At 45.5% G+C, this 17651-nt stretch overlaps 1 protein-coding gene across 1 annotated transcript in view; it reads right to left on the bottom strand.

The window, feature by feature from the left end:
* LOC109878585 (leucine-rich repeat and immunoglobulin-like domain-containing nogo receptor-interacting protein 1-B) overlaps positions 1–7292 on the bottom strand; it is a 34627-nt gene extending 27335 nt beyond the window's left edge. Inside the window, exon 1 of the mRNA XM_031812965.1 lies at positions 6994–7292. Coding sequence (XP_031668825.1) covers positions 6994–7005 — 12 coding nt within the window. The 5' untranslated portion in view covers positions 7006–7292. The remainder of the gene's footprint in view (positions 1–6993) is intronic.
* Positions 7293–17651: the final 10359 nt, after the last annotated feature.

The following is a 17651-nucleotide window of genomic DNA, read 5'->3' as shown; positions in this document are numbered from 1 at the left end:
CTGTCTCTCCAAACACTACTATAGACTCCCTACCTACCTTCCTCCCTCCCTCTCTGTCTCTCCAAACACTACTATAGACTCCCTACCTACCTTCCTCCCTCCCTCTCTGTCTCTCCAAACACTACTATAGACTCCCTACCTACCTTCCTCCCTCCCTCTCTGTCTCTCCAAACACTACTATAGACTCCCTACCTACCTTCCTCCCTCCCTCTCTGTCTCTCCAAACACTACTATAGACTCCCTACCTACCTTCCTCCCTCCCTCTCTGTCTCTCCAAACACTACTATAGACTCCCTACCTACCTTCCTCCCTCCCTCTCTGTCTCTCCAAACACTACTATAGACTCCCTACCTACCTTCCTCCCTCCCTCTCTGTCTCTCCAAACACTACTATAGACTCCCTACCTACCTTCCTCCCTCCCTCTCTGTCTCTCCAAACACTACTATAGACTCCCTACCTACCTTCCTCCCTCCCTCTCTGTCTCTCCAAACACTACTATAGACTCCCTACCTACCTTCCTCCCTCCCTCTCTGTCTCTCCAAACACTACTATAGACTCCCTACCTACCTTCCTCCCTCCCTCTCTGTCTCTCCAAACACTACTATAGACTCCCTACCTACCTTCCTCCCTCCCTCTCTGTCTCTCCAAACACTACTATAGACTCCCTACCTACCTTCCTCCCTCCCTCTCTGTCTCTCCAAACACTACTATAGACTCCCTACCTACCTTCCTCCCTCCCTCTCTGTCTCTCCAAACACTACTATAGACTCCCTACCTACCTTCCTCCCTCCCTCTCTGTCTCTCCAAACACTACTATAGACCTTCTGCTTTCCCATTTCACCCTGCGAGACCCAAACATAGATCCAAATGAGGAAAACATTTCATTACCCTTCAAAAATACCTGGAACACGCCTCTGATTATGAAAATGTTGTTGTTTTTTCAAGTTTGTAGAAATTTCTGGAAATGTTGCAACATTGGGCTTAAATGGGAGAAAAATGTGTAGTAAGAAAACTGAAATTCAATTAAAATCACATCAAAATGGAGCAAAAGCATTTACATGTGAAGGAATAAATTGTGTAATGATATATACATCTGAAATGAAGTCATATTTTGTCTGAAATTGCCAAATTGATCAACTTTACAAATTCCATTTTTTTTCTTATTTTGCGATCAAAAACATACACTATTAAATAGTCCCCTGCAAAACACCAGTCTCAACGTCAACAGTGAAGAGGCAACTCCGTGATGCTGGCCTTCTAGGCAGAGTTCCTCTGTCCAGTCTCAACATCAACAGTGAAGAGGCAACTCCGTGATGCTGGCCTTCTAGGCAGAGTTGCAAAGACAAAGACATATCTCAGACTGGCCAATAAAAATTTAATATGAAGATAGGCCAAAGAACACAGACACTGGACAGAGGAACTCTGCCTACAAGGCCAGCATCCTGGAGTCGCCTCTTCACTGTCGACGTTGAGACTGGACAGAGGAACTCTGCCTAGAAGGCCAGCATCACGGAGTCGCCTCTTCACTGTTGACGTTGAGACTGGACAGAGGAACTCTGCCGACAAGGCCAGCATCACGGAGTCGCCTCTTCACTGTCGACGTTGAGACTGGACAGAGGAACTCTGCCTAGAAGGCCAGCATCACGGAGTTGCCTCTCCACTGTCGACGTTGAGACTGGACAGAGGAACTCTGCCTACAAGGCCAGCATCCCGGAGTCGCTTCTTCACTGTCGACGTTGAGACTGGACAGAGGAACTCTGCCTAGAAGGCCAGCATCACGGAGTTGCCTCTTCACTGTCGACGTTGAGACTGGACAGAGGAACTCTGCCTACAAGGCCAGCATCACGGAGTCGCTTCTTCACTGTCGACGTTGAGACTGGACAGAGGAACTCTGCCTACAAGGCCAGCATCACGGAGTCGCCTCTTCACTGTTGACGTTGAGACTGGACAGAGGAACTCTGCCTACAAGGCCAGCATCCCGGAGTCGCTTCTTCACTGTCGACGTTGAGACTGGACAGAGGAACTCTGCCTACAAGGCCAGCATCACGGAGTCGCTTCTTCACTGTCGACGTTGAGACTGGACAGAGGAACTCTGCCTACAAGGCCAGCATCCCGGAGTCGCCTCTTCACTGTCGACATTGAGACTGGACAGAGGAACTCTGCCTACAAGGCCAGCATCCCGGAGTCGCTTCTTCACTGTCGACGTTGAGACTGTTGTTTTGCATAATTAAAGAAGCTGCCATTTGAGGACTTGTGAGGCATCTGTTTCTCAAACTAGACACTCTAATGTACTTGTCCTCTTGCTCAGTTGTGCACCAGGGCCTCCCACTCCTCTTTCTATTCTGGTTAGGGCCAGTTTGCGCTGTTCTGTGAAGGGAGTAGTACACAGTGTTGTACAAGATCTTCAGTTTCTTGGCAATTTCTCGCATGGAATAGCCTTCATTTCTCAGAAGAAGAATAGACTGACGATTTTCAGAAGAAAGTGCTTTGTTTCTGGCCATTTTGAGCCTGTAATCAAACCCACAAATGCTGATGCTCCAGATACTCAACTGGTCTAAAGAAGGCCAGTTTAGTGCTTCTTTAATCAGCACGACAGTTTTCAGCTGTGCTAACATAATTGCAAAAGGGTTTTCTAATAATCAATTAGCCTTTTAAAATTATAAACTTGGATTAGCTAACACAACATGCCATTGGAACACATGAGTGATGGTTGCTGATAATGGGCCTCTGTACGCCAAAATGTAGATATTCCATAAAAAAATTGGCCGCTTCCAGCTACAATAGTCATTTACAACATTAACAATGTCTACACTGTATTTCTGATCAATTTGATGTTATTTTAATGGACTTTTATTTTTCAATAAGAAGGACATTTCTAAGTGACCTCAAACTTTTGAACAGTGGCGTATCTTTTTGAAAGGATCAACTATTCTGGGGTTTTTCCTACGTATGTATTCAGTAATATTTGGTTGTCCTTTCTGGCTTCATCTGGAGAGAGAACCTCCTATCTTACTCCTTTACCATACAACGAATGGTCGTCACGGCAGTATTCTGACCTCACAATACATACGTTTTTTTTTAAGATATATTCATTTCTGTTATTTTGATGTGTAGAGGAGACATCGAATTTACTCTTGAAGTTTTTGGTTGTACATATTTTCTGAATATTGGAAGGAAAACAACCCTTTTCTATCAGTATATTAATGTAACCCTGTGTGTCAGATCAAACCCTTTTCTATCAGTATATTAATGTAACCCTTTGTGTCAGATCAAACCAGTTTCTATCAGTATATTAATGTGTCAGATCAAACCCTATTCTATCAGTATATTAATGTAGCCCTGTGTGTCAGATCAAACCCTTTTCTATCAGTATATTAATGTGTCAGATCAAACCTGTTTCTATCAGTATATTAATGTAGCCCTGTGTGTCAGATCAAACCTGTTTCTATCAGTATATTAATGTAGCCCTGTGTGTCAGATAAAACCTGTTTCTATCAGTATATTAATGTAACCCTGTGTGTCAGGTCAAACCTTTCAGCCCAATGTTGTGTTTCTTCAACATTTCCAAAGCGACCTCTATCTCAGGTTTAGATTGTATTTTGTTCTTCATAATCATGACATATTAGAGAAGACAGGAAAAAAGATTTCATGTAATGGCCTACAACATATGCTTGTGTAGGGGACTAATCGGATGTGAGATGAGTGGACCATGTTTCTACCGTTTCAGAGGCTGCTGATGCCAACATGTATCCTACTGACCCAACAATACTACATAGAGGTACATGTCGGTCGAAGGAGATGAACTAGGTAGTGATGAAGGAGATGAACTAGGTAGTGATGAAGGAGATGAACTAGGTAGTGATGAAGGAGATGAACTAGGTAGTGATGAAGGAGATGAACTAGGTAGTGATGAAGGAGATGAACTAGGTAGTGATGAAGGAGATGAACTAGGTAGTGATGAAGGAGATGAACTAGGTAGTGATGTAGGAGATGAACTAGGTAGTGATGAAGGAGATGAACTAGGTAGTGATGAAGGAGATGAACTAGGTAGTGATGAAGGAGATGAACTAGGTAGTGATGAAGGAGATGAACTAGGTAGTGATGAAGGAGATGAACTAGGTAGTGATGTAGGAGATGAACTAGGTAGTGATGTAGGAGATGAACTAGGTAGTGATGAAGGAGATGAACTAGGTAGTGATGTAGGAGATGAACTAGGTAGTGATGTAGGAGATGAACTAGGTAGTGATGAAGGAGATGAACTAGGTAGTGATGAAGGAGATGAACTAGGTAGTGATGAAGGAGATTAACTAGGTAGTGATGTAGGAGATGAACTAGGTAGTGATGAAGGAGATGAACTAGGTAGTGATGAAGGAGATGAACTAGGTAGTGATGAAGGAGATGAACTAGGTAGTGATGAAGGAGATGAACTAGGTAGTGATGAAGGAGATGAACTAGGTAGTGATGAAGGAGATGAACTAGGTAGTGTTGGATAGGATTCTTTTAGGAATTTAGGAAACGTTGTATTTTTGCATCTTTGGGTCTCACAGTGTTACAAAATAGCAGTGGGGTGAAACCAGTGGAAGAGAAGTCTCTTTCCAGTCTCGCCTATCTTAGGGAGCCTCGTGTACAGTAACCAACAGTGTAGTGTGTCTCTAAGCAAAAACAGCCTCAACTTCACCAGCTAGAGGTGTCAGCTAGTGGCTTGCAGGCAGCTGCTGTACTGACTTCTATAGGAGGTAGAAGAGTCTCTATAGATTTATACTGTGTGCCAGAGCACTGCAGCCAGGCAGAATTATGAGGGATGCAAATAATGCAGGCTGGAAGGATGAAAGGATGACACACACACACACACAGACACACACACACACACACACACAGACACAGACACACACACACAGACAGACAGACACAGACACACACACACACACAGAGAACGGATGAGAGGCTGGGGTGTTTGACCTACATACAAATGGGACAAAAAGCCTTCCCTGGAACCTGTGGGTGAAATGAAACACCATTCTTTCAACCCCAGAGGGAACACAGTAAATTCATTGTGATTGAATGAGGTTTGACCTCCGGAAGCAAATCAGTGTCAGGCTAGACGACGTGTTTAGGGTCTTTAGAAAGAGGCGTGCTAACAAGGACAGATTAGTTGGAGCTACAATAAGCATGGTGGTGGAGGAGCATTCAGACAGGAACACACAGCAGGCACGCTCCATCACACCCCCCCCCCCCCCCCTACACCCCCCTCCATCACACCCCCCCCCCCCCCCTACACCCCCCTCCATCACACACACCCCCCTACACCCCCCTCCATCACCCCCCCCCCTACACTAGCAATATGACACACCTTTAAAATACATATGGAGACAGCAGGGACACAGGAGCACATGAGAGACTCACATACAGAGACATTCATGCACACACACAAAGAGAAACAGTTATACACAGACACACCGCACACACACACACACCATACACTCACACACACACACACCGTACTCACACACAGACACACCGTACTCACACACACACACACACACACCGTACTCACACACAGACACACACACCATACACACACACACAGACACACCGTACACACACAGACACACACACACACAGACACACCGTACACACACAAAGAGAAACAGTTATACACAGACACACCGCACACACACAAAGAGAAACAGTTATACACAGACACACCGCACACACACACACACCGTACTCACACACAGACACACCATACACACAGACAGACACACCATACACACAGACAGACACACCGCACACACACACAGACACACCATACACACAGACAGACACACCATACACACACACACACAGACACACCGTACACACACAGACACACACCATACTCACACACCGTACTCACACACAGACACACCGTACACACACAGACACACTGTACACACACAACCACACCGTACACACACACAGACACACCGTACACACAGAGACACACCGTACACACAGAGACACACCGTACACACACAGACACACCGTACTCACACACAGACACACCGTACACACAGAGACACACCGTACACACACAGACACACCATACTCACACACAGACACACCGTACACACACACAGACACACCGTACACACACACACACACACACACCGTACACTCACAGACACACACTGTACTATAACACATAGACACACCGTACACACCGTACTCACACACAGACACACCGTACAGAAACACAGAGACACACACCGTACACACACACACACACACCTTACTCACACACCATACTCACACACCGTACTCCCTCACAAACACACTGTACACACACAGAAACACACCGTACTCACACACAGACACACCGTACACACAAACAGACACACACACAGACACCCTGTACTCACACAACCTGCAGGTACAAACTGGTGCACATATGCAAACACACACACCATACACATACCATGCACACGCACACACACACACACACACACACACACACATACCATACACACACACACACCATACACATACCATGCACACGCACACACACACACACACACCATACACACACACACACACACACACACACATACCATACACACACACACACATACCACACGCACACACACACACACACACACACACACACACACACACACACACACACACACACACACACACACACACACACACACACACACACACACACACACACACACACACACACACAGTAGCCAACATGTATGCTCTTAAACATTTAAATAAATGGCAGCATTCAGGTGACAGAACAAACCTGGTCCTGAATCCTATTCAGTAGAATGATCATTGAACATTCCCTCCCTCTCTCTCGCTCTCCCCCCTTTCCCCCTTTCAATACGTACCATTTGTCCAGACAAATATTTTCCTGCCAATTCTGCCCCACCAATGCACCATGATGAGCCTGCCTCTATGGCTCAGTGCTGGAAACCCACAGAACAGACAGAGGAGGCTACTTACCAGGACCGTCATGCACAGAATTCTAATTTAAGCTGCTCCACGTTGCCAAGGAAATCCAAAATGCCTCAGAGAGCAGGGCAGAGATTGAAGAGGCCATTGAAATGAGGATTCAAAGGGAGAAATGGGATACCCGAGGCGAGATAAAAGGAGGTGAGTCCCCGGTGAGGAGCATGGGAGATGCCTGGGTCCTCCAGATGCTCTAAATCCACCTCCACTGATAGGCTTGCATGTAAACACAGGCTCCGGTGTCTCAGACACTCTAACATACATGCTGCACCGAGCTGAGTGAGACAGAGAGTGGGAGAGGGGAGAGAGGGAGAGGGGAGAGAGATAGAGGGAAGAGAGATAGAGGGGAGAGAGATAGAGGGAGGGGCCGCTGCTGAGCAAGGTGCAGGGAGGAGCTGCAATGCATTGGGAGGGAGGGAGGGAGGGAGGGAGGGAGGGAGGGAGGGAGGGAGGGAGGGAGGGAGGGAGGGAGGGAGGGAGGGAGGGAGGGAGGGAGGGAGGGAGGGAGGGAGGGAGGGAGGGAGGGAGGGAGGGAGGGATGCTCTCTGATTGCATTGGCGATATGTTATGCTGTTTACTTGAACGTCCCCATTTCCAGCTTGATTCAAATTAGCTGGGGAGCTGCAGAAAGAGGGTTGTGAAAGACAGAATGTGAAAAATACAAGTGAAAAATAAAATGAATAATGGAAGATGGGGATAGAGGAAGATGGGGATAGAGGAAGATCAAAAAAGGATATGTAGAAGAGGGTGAGAGATGGAAAGAAAGAGGGAAGGTGTAGGGAGTGTGTTAATGGGAGGAATATGAGCATGTCATTGTATTAGTGGAGTGGGGATGAGTGTGTTAATGGGAGGAATATGAGCATGTCATTGTATTAGTGGAGTGGGGATGAGTGTGTTAATGGGAGGAATATGAGCATGTCATTGTATTAGTGGAGTGGGGATGAGTGTGTTAATGGGAGGAATATGAGCATGTCATTGTATTAGTGGAGTGGGGATGAGTGTGTTAATGGGAGGAATATGAGCATGTCATTGTATTAACAGAGAAAGAAAAGAGGAGAAGAAGAGATTAGTGCTCTGGCGCTGGGTTTTATTCTGCTCCCCAGACTCCTCCATCATTTCCTGTCACTAGTGGATGATGAATGCTACCTATTATACATAGAACAGTAATCATGAGGCACGTGGACCTTTAGAGTGTGACAGGAAGGCAGGCAGATCACTGAAGTGCTGCCTGGGAGGCAATGAGAGACACAGGGTTCTTGAGGTGAAGGGTGGGTGGTTGTGGGTAGTTTTGGGGCACACAGACTGGTAGGGATTGATAAAAGAGATTCAGGGCAGTGTGTGTTTGTTTGAGATTAACATTCCAATTACCAGGGGGTTGGTTGGTTGGTACTGTAGGAGGCGGGTATTGATGGCAAGGGGGTTAGGGAGCATGTTTATGATAGTTGGTGTTGGGAGTTTGAGGTTGAGGTGTTGTGTGGGGGGTAGATATGTCTACAACACATTGGATTAAGGCTTTTTGGCAGAGGTTTTGGAGGGCGGGTGGAGTTTGTAGAAAAACATAAACACTAGAGTAAACATCAGCACAAATATAAACACTAGGGTAAATATCAACATAAACAAACACGAGAGTAAACATCAGCACAAATATAAACACTGGGGTAAATATCAACATAAACAAACACTAGAGTAAACATCAACACAAACATAAACACTAGAGTAAATATCAACACAAACACTAGAGTAAACATCAGCACAAATATAAACACTGGGGTAAATATCAACATAAACAAACACTAGAGTAAACATCAACACAAACATAAACACTAGAGTAAATATCAACACAAACATAAACACTAGAGTAAACATCAACACAAGCATAAACACTAGGGTAAATATCAACACAAACATAAACACTAGAGTAAACATCAACACAAACATAAACACCAGTGTAAACATCAACACAAACATAAACACCAGTGTAAACATAAACACTAGTGTAAACATCAACACAAACATAAACACCAGTGTAAACATCAACACTAGTGTAAACATCAACAGAAACATAAACACCAGTGTAAACATCAACACAGACATAAACATAAACACCAGTGTAAACATCAACACAAACATAAACACCAGTGTAAACATAAACACTAGTGTAAACATCAACACAAACATAAACACCAGTGTAAACAGAAACATAAACATAAACACCAGTGTAAACATCAACACAGACATAAACACCAGTGTAAACATCAACAGAAACACTAGTGTAAACATCAACAGAAACACTAGTGTAAACATCAACACAAACAAACACTAGTGTAAACATCAACAGAAACACTAGTGTAACCATCAACAGAAACACTAGTGTAAACATCAACAGAAACACTAGTGTAAACATAAACACAAACAAACACCAGTGTAAACATCAACACAAACATAAACACTAGAGTAAACATCAACACAAACATAAACACCAGTGTAAACATAAACACTAGTGTAAACATCAACACAAACATAAACACCAGTGTAAACATCAACACTAGTGTAAACATCAACAGAAACATAAACACCAGTGTAAACATCAACACAGACATAAACATAAACACCAGTGTAAACATCAACACAAACATAAACACCAGTGTAAACATAAACACCAGTGTAAACATCAACACAAACATAAACACCAGTGTAAACATAAACACTAGTGTAAACATCAACAGAAACATAAACACCAGTGTAAACATAAACACCAGTGTAAACATCAACAGAAACACTAGTGTAAACATCAACAGAAACACTAGTGTAACCATCAACAGAAACACTAGTGTAACCATCAACAGAAACACTAGTGTAAACATCAACAGAAACACTAGTGTAAACATCAACACAAACAAACACTAGTGTAAACATCAACAGAAACACTAGTGTAACCATCAACAGAAACACTAGTGTAACCATCAACAGAAACACTAGTGTAAACATCAACAGAAACAGTAGTGTAAACATCAACACAAACATAAACACCAGTGTAAACATCAACACAAACATAAACACCAGTGTAAACATAAACACTAGTGTAAACATCAACACAGACATAAACACAAACACCAGTGTAAACATCAACAGAAACACTGGTGTAAACATCAACACAAACCAACACTAGTCTAAACATCAACAGAAACACTGGTGTAAACATCAACACAAACAAACATTAGTGTAAACATCAACATAAACACTAGTGTAAACATCAACAGAAACCATCTAAAAGTGCCAGTGTATTCAGTGGCTGAGAGACACACTTTCCTCACAGCCTTCTGACCCCACAGTTCACTACAGAATAGATGTCTGTTTATTTATGGAGCTATATGTAGATATTACCTTCTAGGTGAACTGGTTTGCAAACTGCACTGTGGCTGTTTTATAGAGTCAATAATAAATCATGGTTTACAGACCGTCAGAAGTCTAACGATATAAACACATCTAATCTAATGGGAATATGACTAGAGGAAGAATTGCAATCAGAATGTCATGAACATTTCAACTCCAAACTCTTTATTAGAATCTAATAGACGTTCTGCTTTGCCACAGTATCAACCAGAGACGTAGAGTAAGAGAGGTGGTACATTACATGGTATGTAAATTCTGCTGTTTTATAAAGTAAATCATAAATGACCACCGTGGTGTACTTTAGACCCCTCAAATTCAAATCTGGACGTGGAAGCCAGTTCGTTCCACTGCTTCTTTTTGTTTTCCTCGTGTAATCAGGGACTGATTTAGACCAGGGACACCAGGTGGGTGCAATTCAGTTTCAGGTTGAACAGATATCCTGTCACGTCTGCTCCCGCTCCCCCTCTCTGGCGCTCAAGGTCGCCAGGCTGCTCATTGTTACGCACACCTGTCACCAGGGAATGTTTTATGTCTTTTTTATTTTTGGAGGGGTGACGTCGGGTCCGGGTGCCTCTGCCGAAGCAACCGGGGATGCCTCAGCCAGCTCGTCAGGCTCCCATGCCTCAGTCAGCTCGTCAGTCTCCCATGCCTCAGTCAGCTCGTCAGTCTCCCATGCCTCAGTCAGCTCGTCAGTCTCCCATGCCTCAGCCAGCTCGTCAGGCTCCCATGCCTCAGTCAGCTCGTCAGGCTCCCATGCCTCAGTCAGCTCGTCAGTCTCCCATGCCTCAGTCAGCTCGTCAGGCTCCCATGCCTCAGCCAGCTCGTCAGGCTCCCATGCCTCAGTCAGCTCGTCAGGCTCCCATGCCTCAGTCAGCTCGTCAGTCTCCCATGCCTCAGTCAGCTCGTCAGGCTCCCATGACTCAGTCAGCTCGTCAGTCTCCCATGCCTCAGTCAGCTCGTCAGGCTCCCATGCCTCAGTCAGCTCGTCAGTCTCCCATGCCTCAGCCAGCTCGTCAGGCTCCCATGCCTCAGTCAGCTCGTCAGTCTCCCATGCCTCAGTCAGCTCGTCAGTCTCCCATGCCTCAGTCAGCTCGTCAGTCTCCCATGCCTCAGTCAGCTCGTCAGGCTCCCATGCCTCAGTCAGCTCGTCAGGCTCCCATGCCTCAGCCAGCTCGTCAGGCTCCCATGCCCTCAGTCAGCTCGTCAGGCTCCCATGCCTCAGTCAGCTCGTCAGGCTCCCATGCCTCAGTCAGCTCGTCAGGCTCCCATGCCTCAGTCGGCTCGTCAGGCTCCCATGCCTCAGCTGGCTTGAGAGGCTCACAAGCCTCGGTTGGCTCGTCGGGCTCCCGCGCCTCAGCCGGCTCGTCGGGCTCCCGCGCCTCAGCCGGCTCGTCGGGCTCCCACGCCTCTGCCGGCTCGTCGGGCTCCCACGCCTCTGCCGGCTCGTCGGGCTCCCACGCCTCTGCCGGCTCGTCGGGCTCCCCCGCCTCAGCCGGCCCGTCGGGCTCACCCAGGTAGGACGCCAGGTGGCGCCCTTAGAGGGGGGTTACTGTCACGTCTGCTCCCTCTCTCCCTCTCTGGTGCTCGAAGGTCGCCAGGCTGCTCATCATTACACACACCTGTCACCATCATTACGCGCACCAGCGCTTCATCGGACTCACCTGGATTCTATCACGTCATTGATTGCCTCCCTTATATCTGTCACTTCCTCAGTTTCGTTCCTGTGTTTGCATTGATGTTGTTTTGTTTCTCATCTCCAGCTGTTCTATGTCTATTTATTATTAAATCCTCACCCTGTCCTTGCTTCCTGTCTCCCAGCGTCTGGTTACGGAACCGGGCCATATCCAGCAGTATTCCAGATTTGAATTCCCCTGCTATCGATTATCACAAGTCTAATGGTGTAAACATGTCTGATGTGATGGGAACATGAGGGGGATAAATGAAATGAAACTCCAAAATCTTTTTTTTTCAGATCTTATCGACTGGTCACGGTAGTTCTTCACTATCGATTAGACATGTACATTATAAGCTGTACTGAGTATAAGAGTCATACACTGAGTACACAAAACATTAAGGACACCTGCTCCTTCCATGACATAGACTGACCAGATGAAAGCTGTAATCCCTTATTGATGTCACTTGTTAAATCCACTTCAACCAGTGTAGCCTTGAGACATGGATTGTGAATGTGTGCCATTCAGAGGGTGAATGGGAAAGACGAAAAACCTAGATGCCTTTTGTGTCAAGAACTGGAACATTGTTAGGTTGTTCACACGCCACAGTTTCCTGTGTATCAAATCAAATTGTATTTGTCACATGTGCTGAATACAACAGACCTTACCGTGAAAAGCGTACTTACAAGCCCTTAACCATCAATGCAGTTTAAATAAAATAGATTTAAGAAAATATTTACAAAATAAAATTACAAATTACAAATTGTACAAAAAAGTTACACAATAAAATAATAATAATGAGACTGTATACAGAATGGTCCACCACCCAAAGGACATCCAGCCAACTTGACACAACTGTGGGAAGCATTGGAGTCAACATGGGCCAGCATCACTGTGGAACATTTTCAACACCTTGTAGAGTCAACATGGGTCAGCATCCCTGTGGAACGTTTTCAACACCTTGTAGAGTCAACATGGGCCAGCATCACTGTGGAACATTTTCAACACCTTGTAGAGTCAACATGGGTCAGCATCCCTGTGGAACGCTTTCAACACCTTGTAGAGTCAACATGGGTCAGCATCCCTGTGGAACATTTTCAACACCTTGTAGAGTCCACATGGGTCAGCATCCCTGTGGAAGGCTTTCGACACCTTGTAGAGTCAACATGGACCAGCATCCCTGTGGAAGGCTTTCGACACCTTGTAGAGTCAACATGGGTCAGCATCCCTGTGGAATGTTTTCAACACCTTGTAGAGTCCCTGTGGAACATTTTCAACACCTTGTAGAGTCCCTGTGGAACATTTTCAACACCTTGTAGAGTCCCTGTGGAACATTTTCAACACCTTGTAGAGTCCCTGTGGAACATTTTCAACACCTTGTAGAGTCAACATGGGTCAGCATCCCTGTGGAAGGCTTTCAACACCTTGTAGAGTCAACATGGGTCAGCATCCCTGTGGAATGCTTTCATCACCTTGTAGAGTCAACATGGGTCAGCATCCCTGTGGAACGTTTTCAACACCTTGTAGAGTCAACATGGGCCAGCATCCCTGTGGAACGCTTTCATCACCTTGTAGAGTCAACATGGGTCAGCATCCCTGTGGAACGCTTTCATCACCTTGTAGAGTCGACATGGGTCAGCAGCGCTGTGGAACGCTTTCAACACCTTGTAGAGTCAACATGGGTCAGCATCCCTGTGGAACGCTTTCAACACCTTGTAGAGTCCATGCCCCCGATGAATTGAGGCTGTTCTGAGGGCAAAAGGGGGAGGGGTGCAACTCAATATTAGGAAGGTGTTCCTGATGTTTGCTTGGTACAGTCAGTGTGTACTCAGGTCTACTGAGTATGATACATATATAGTATGAGACATATATAGCTCTGCTGAGTATGAGACATATATAGCTCTACTGAGAATGAGACATATATAGCTCTGCTGAGTATGAGACATATATAGCTCTACTGAGAATGATACTTATATAGCTCTACTGAGAATGAGACATATATAGCTCTACTGAGAATGAGACTTATATAGCTCTGCTGAGTATGAGACATATATAGCTCTGCTGAGTATGAGACATATATAGCTCTACTGAGAATGAGACTTATATAGCTCTACTGAGAATGAGACATATATAGCTCTACTGAGAATGAGACTTATATAGCTCTGCTGAGTATGAGACATATATAGCTCTGCTGAGTATGAGACATATATAGCTCTACTGAGAATGAGACATATATAGTATGAGACATATATAGCTCTACTGAGAATGAGACGTATATAGTATGAGACATACAGTGGGGCAAAAAAAGTATTTAGTCAGCCACCAATTGTGCAAGTTCTCCCACTTAAAAAGATGAGAGGCCTGTAATTTCCATCACTTCAACTATGACAGACAAAATGAGAAAAGAAAATCCTGAAAATCACATTGTAGGATTTTTTATGAATTTATTTGCAAATTATGGTGGAAAATAACAATTTGGTCAATAACAAAAGTTTATCTCAATACTTTGTTATATACCCTTTGTTGGCAATGACAGAGGTCAAACATTCACTGCTCTAGAGGAGATCTGCATGGAGGAATGGGCCAAAATACCAGCAACAGTGTGTGAAAACCTTGCGAAGACTTACAGAAAACGTTTGACCTCTGTCATTGCCAACAAAGGGTATATAATAAAGTATTGAGATAAACTTTAAGTGGGAGAACTTGCACAATTGGTGGCTGACTAAATACTTTTTTCCCCCACTGTATATGTCTCATACTCAGTAGAGCTATATATGTCTCATACTCAGTAGAGCTATAGTAGCTCTACTGAGTATGAGACATATATAGCTCTACTGAGACACACTCACCAGACAGTGTTTTAGGTACACCCACCTAGTACCGGGTTGGACCCCACTTTGCCTCCAGAACAGCCTGAATTCTTTGGGTTGTTCTACAAGATGTCGGAAACATTCCACAGGGATGTTGGTCCATGCTGACGTGATGACATCACACAATTGGTGAAGATTAGATGATGGTACAGCTGAGAACAGGCTGTTCGTCTCACCCCAAATATGCTCTATTGGATTGAGAGCTGGGGACTCAAGTAAACTGAACTAGCTGTCATTTTCCAGGCAATGTTTTTCCACTCATCAATTGTCAGTGTTGGTGATCGTGTGCCCACGTGTGCTGCTTCGTCTTGTTTTAAGCTGATAGGAGTGGAACCTGGTGTGGTTGTCTGCTGCAATAGCCCATCCGTGACAAGGACCGAAGAGTTGCCGTTCTGCACACCACTGTTGTACTGCGCCGTTCTTTGTCTGTTTGTGGCCCGCATGTTAGCTTGCACGATTCTGCCATTCTCCTTCGACCTCTCTCATCAATGAGATGTTTTCGCCCACATGACTGCCGCTGACTGGATGTTTGTTGTTTGTCGCACCATTCTCTGTAAACGCTAGACACTGTCATGCGTGAAAATCTCAGCAGGGCGTCCGTTTTTGACATACTGGATCTAGTTTGCCTGGCACCTACGATCACACAACACTCAAAGTCGTTGTGCCCATTCTTTTTTTTGGTTTGTTTGTTTTTTGTTGTTGAATTTTTACCCCTTTTTCTCCCCAATTTCGTGCTATCCAATTGTTTAGTAGCTACTATCTTGTCTCATCAATAACAACTCCCGTACGGGCTCGGGAGAGACGAAGGTTGAAAGTCATGCGTCCTCAACCCAACCAAACCGCACTGCTTCTTAACACAGTGTGCATCCAACCCGGAAGCCAGCCGCACCAATATGTCGGAGGAAACAGCGTGCACCTTGGTTAGCGTGCACACCGCCCGGCCCGCCACAGGAGTCGCTGGAGCGTGATGAGACAAGGATATCCCTACCTGCCAAGCCCTCCCTAACCCCGGACGACGCTAGGCAAATTGTGTGTCGCCCCAAGGACCTCCCGGTCGCGGCTGGTTACGACAGAACCTGGGCACAAACCCAGGGTCTCTGGTTGCACAGCTGGCGCTGCAGTACAGCGCCCTTAACGACTGCGCCACCCGGGAGGCCCTCGTTGTGCCCATTCTAACGTTCAATCAAACAGTTACTGAATGCCTCAATTCCTGTCTGCTTTATATAGCAAGCCACGACCACGTAACTCACTGTCTGTAGGAGCCACCCAGTGAATGGGATGGTGTACCTAATAAAGTGGCCTGAGTGTATTTTGTCCTACTGAGTATAGGAGACACACTACATGACCAAAGGTATGTGGACACTTAATATGGAGCTGGTCCCCCCTTTGCTGCTATAACAGCCTCCACTCTTCTGGGAAGGCTTTCCACTAGATGTTGGAACATTGCTGCAGGAGCATTAGTGAGGTCAGGCACTGATGTTGGGTGATTAGGCCTGGTTCGCAGTCGGTCTTCCCATTCATCCCAAAGGTGTTTGATGGGGTTGAAGTCAGGGCTCTGATCTCGACCAACCATTTCTGTATGAACCTCGTTTAGTGCACGGGGGTATTGTCATGCTGAAACAGGAAACTGTTGCCACAAAGATGGAAGCACAGAATTGTTTAGAATGTCATTGTATGCTGTAGCGTTAAGATTTATCTTCACTGGAACTAAGGGGCTCGAACCATGTAAAACAGCCCCAGACCATTATTCCTCCTCCACCAAACTTTACAGTTGGCACTATGCATTGGAGCAAGTAGCGTTCTCCTGGCATTCGCCAAACCCAGATTTAACCGTCGCACATGGTGAAGCGTGATTCATCACTCCAGAGAACGCGTTTCCACTGGTCCAGAGTCCAATGGCGGCAAGCTTTACACCACTCCAGCCGAAGCTTGGCATTGCGCATGGTGATCTTAGACTTGTGTGTGGCTGCTCAGCCATGGAAACCCCAACGAACAGTTATTTTGCTGACGTTGCTTCCAGAGGCCAGTTTGGAACAAGGTAGTGAGTGTTGCAGCTGAGGACACATGATTTTTACGTGCTTCAGCACTCGGCGGTCCCGTTCTGTGAACTTGTGTGGCCTACCACTTCATGGCTTAGCCGTTGTTGCTACTAGAAGTTTCGACTTCACAATATCAGCACATCCAGTTGACCAGGGCAGCTCTAGCATGGCAGTAATTTGACAAACTGACTTACTGGTAAGGTGGCATCCTATGAAGATTGAAAGCCACTGAGCTCTTCAGTGAGGCCATTCTACTGCCAATGTTTCCCTATGGAGATTGCATGACTGGGTGCTCAATTGTATACATCTGTCAGCAACAGGTGAGCCTGGAATAGTCTAATCCACTAATATGAAGGGGTGTCCACATACTTTTGTATATATAGTGTATATAGCCCTACCGAGTGTAACCTTCTCCGCTGTGTGAAAGAGAAAGCGGACGCATCTGAATAGAGCTCTCATAACTCCAGTGAGCCTTACAAAGCCATTCATTATTGACTGCCACCTGCAGCAAATCCTGATCTTTTGTCCAATCCCCCCCCAGGAGACTGTGGGAATCCAGACTTTCTCCAGCTTCTCTCTAATGAAGCTGTATTTGTCCTCCAAAAAGGCATCTTGTCCCATTGGAATAATAACATGACAGTTGAGCAGCTCCCATATGAGACCCAAGTCCCTGGTAA

Source organism: Oncorhynchus kisutch, unplaced genomic scaffold, assembly GCF_002021735.2.
Source record: "Oncorhynchus kisutch isolate 150728-3 unplaced genomic scaffold, Okis_V2 Okis03b-Okis08b_hom, whole genome shotgun sequence".
Lineage (NCBI taxonomy): Eukaryota > Metazoa > Chordata > Actinopteri > Salmoniformes > Salmonidae > Oncorhynchus > Oncorhynchus kisutch.
This window is presented reverse-complemented; position numbering and strand designations above follow the sequence as displayed.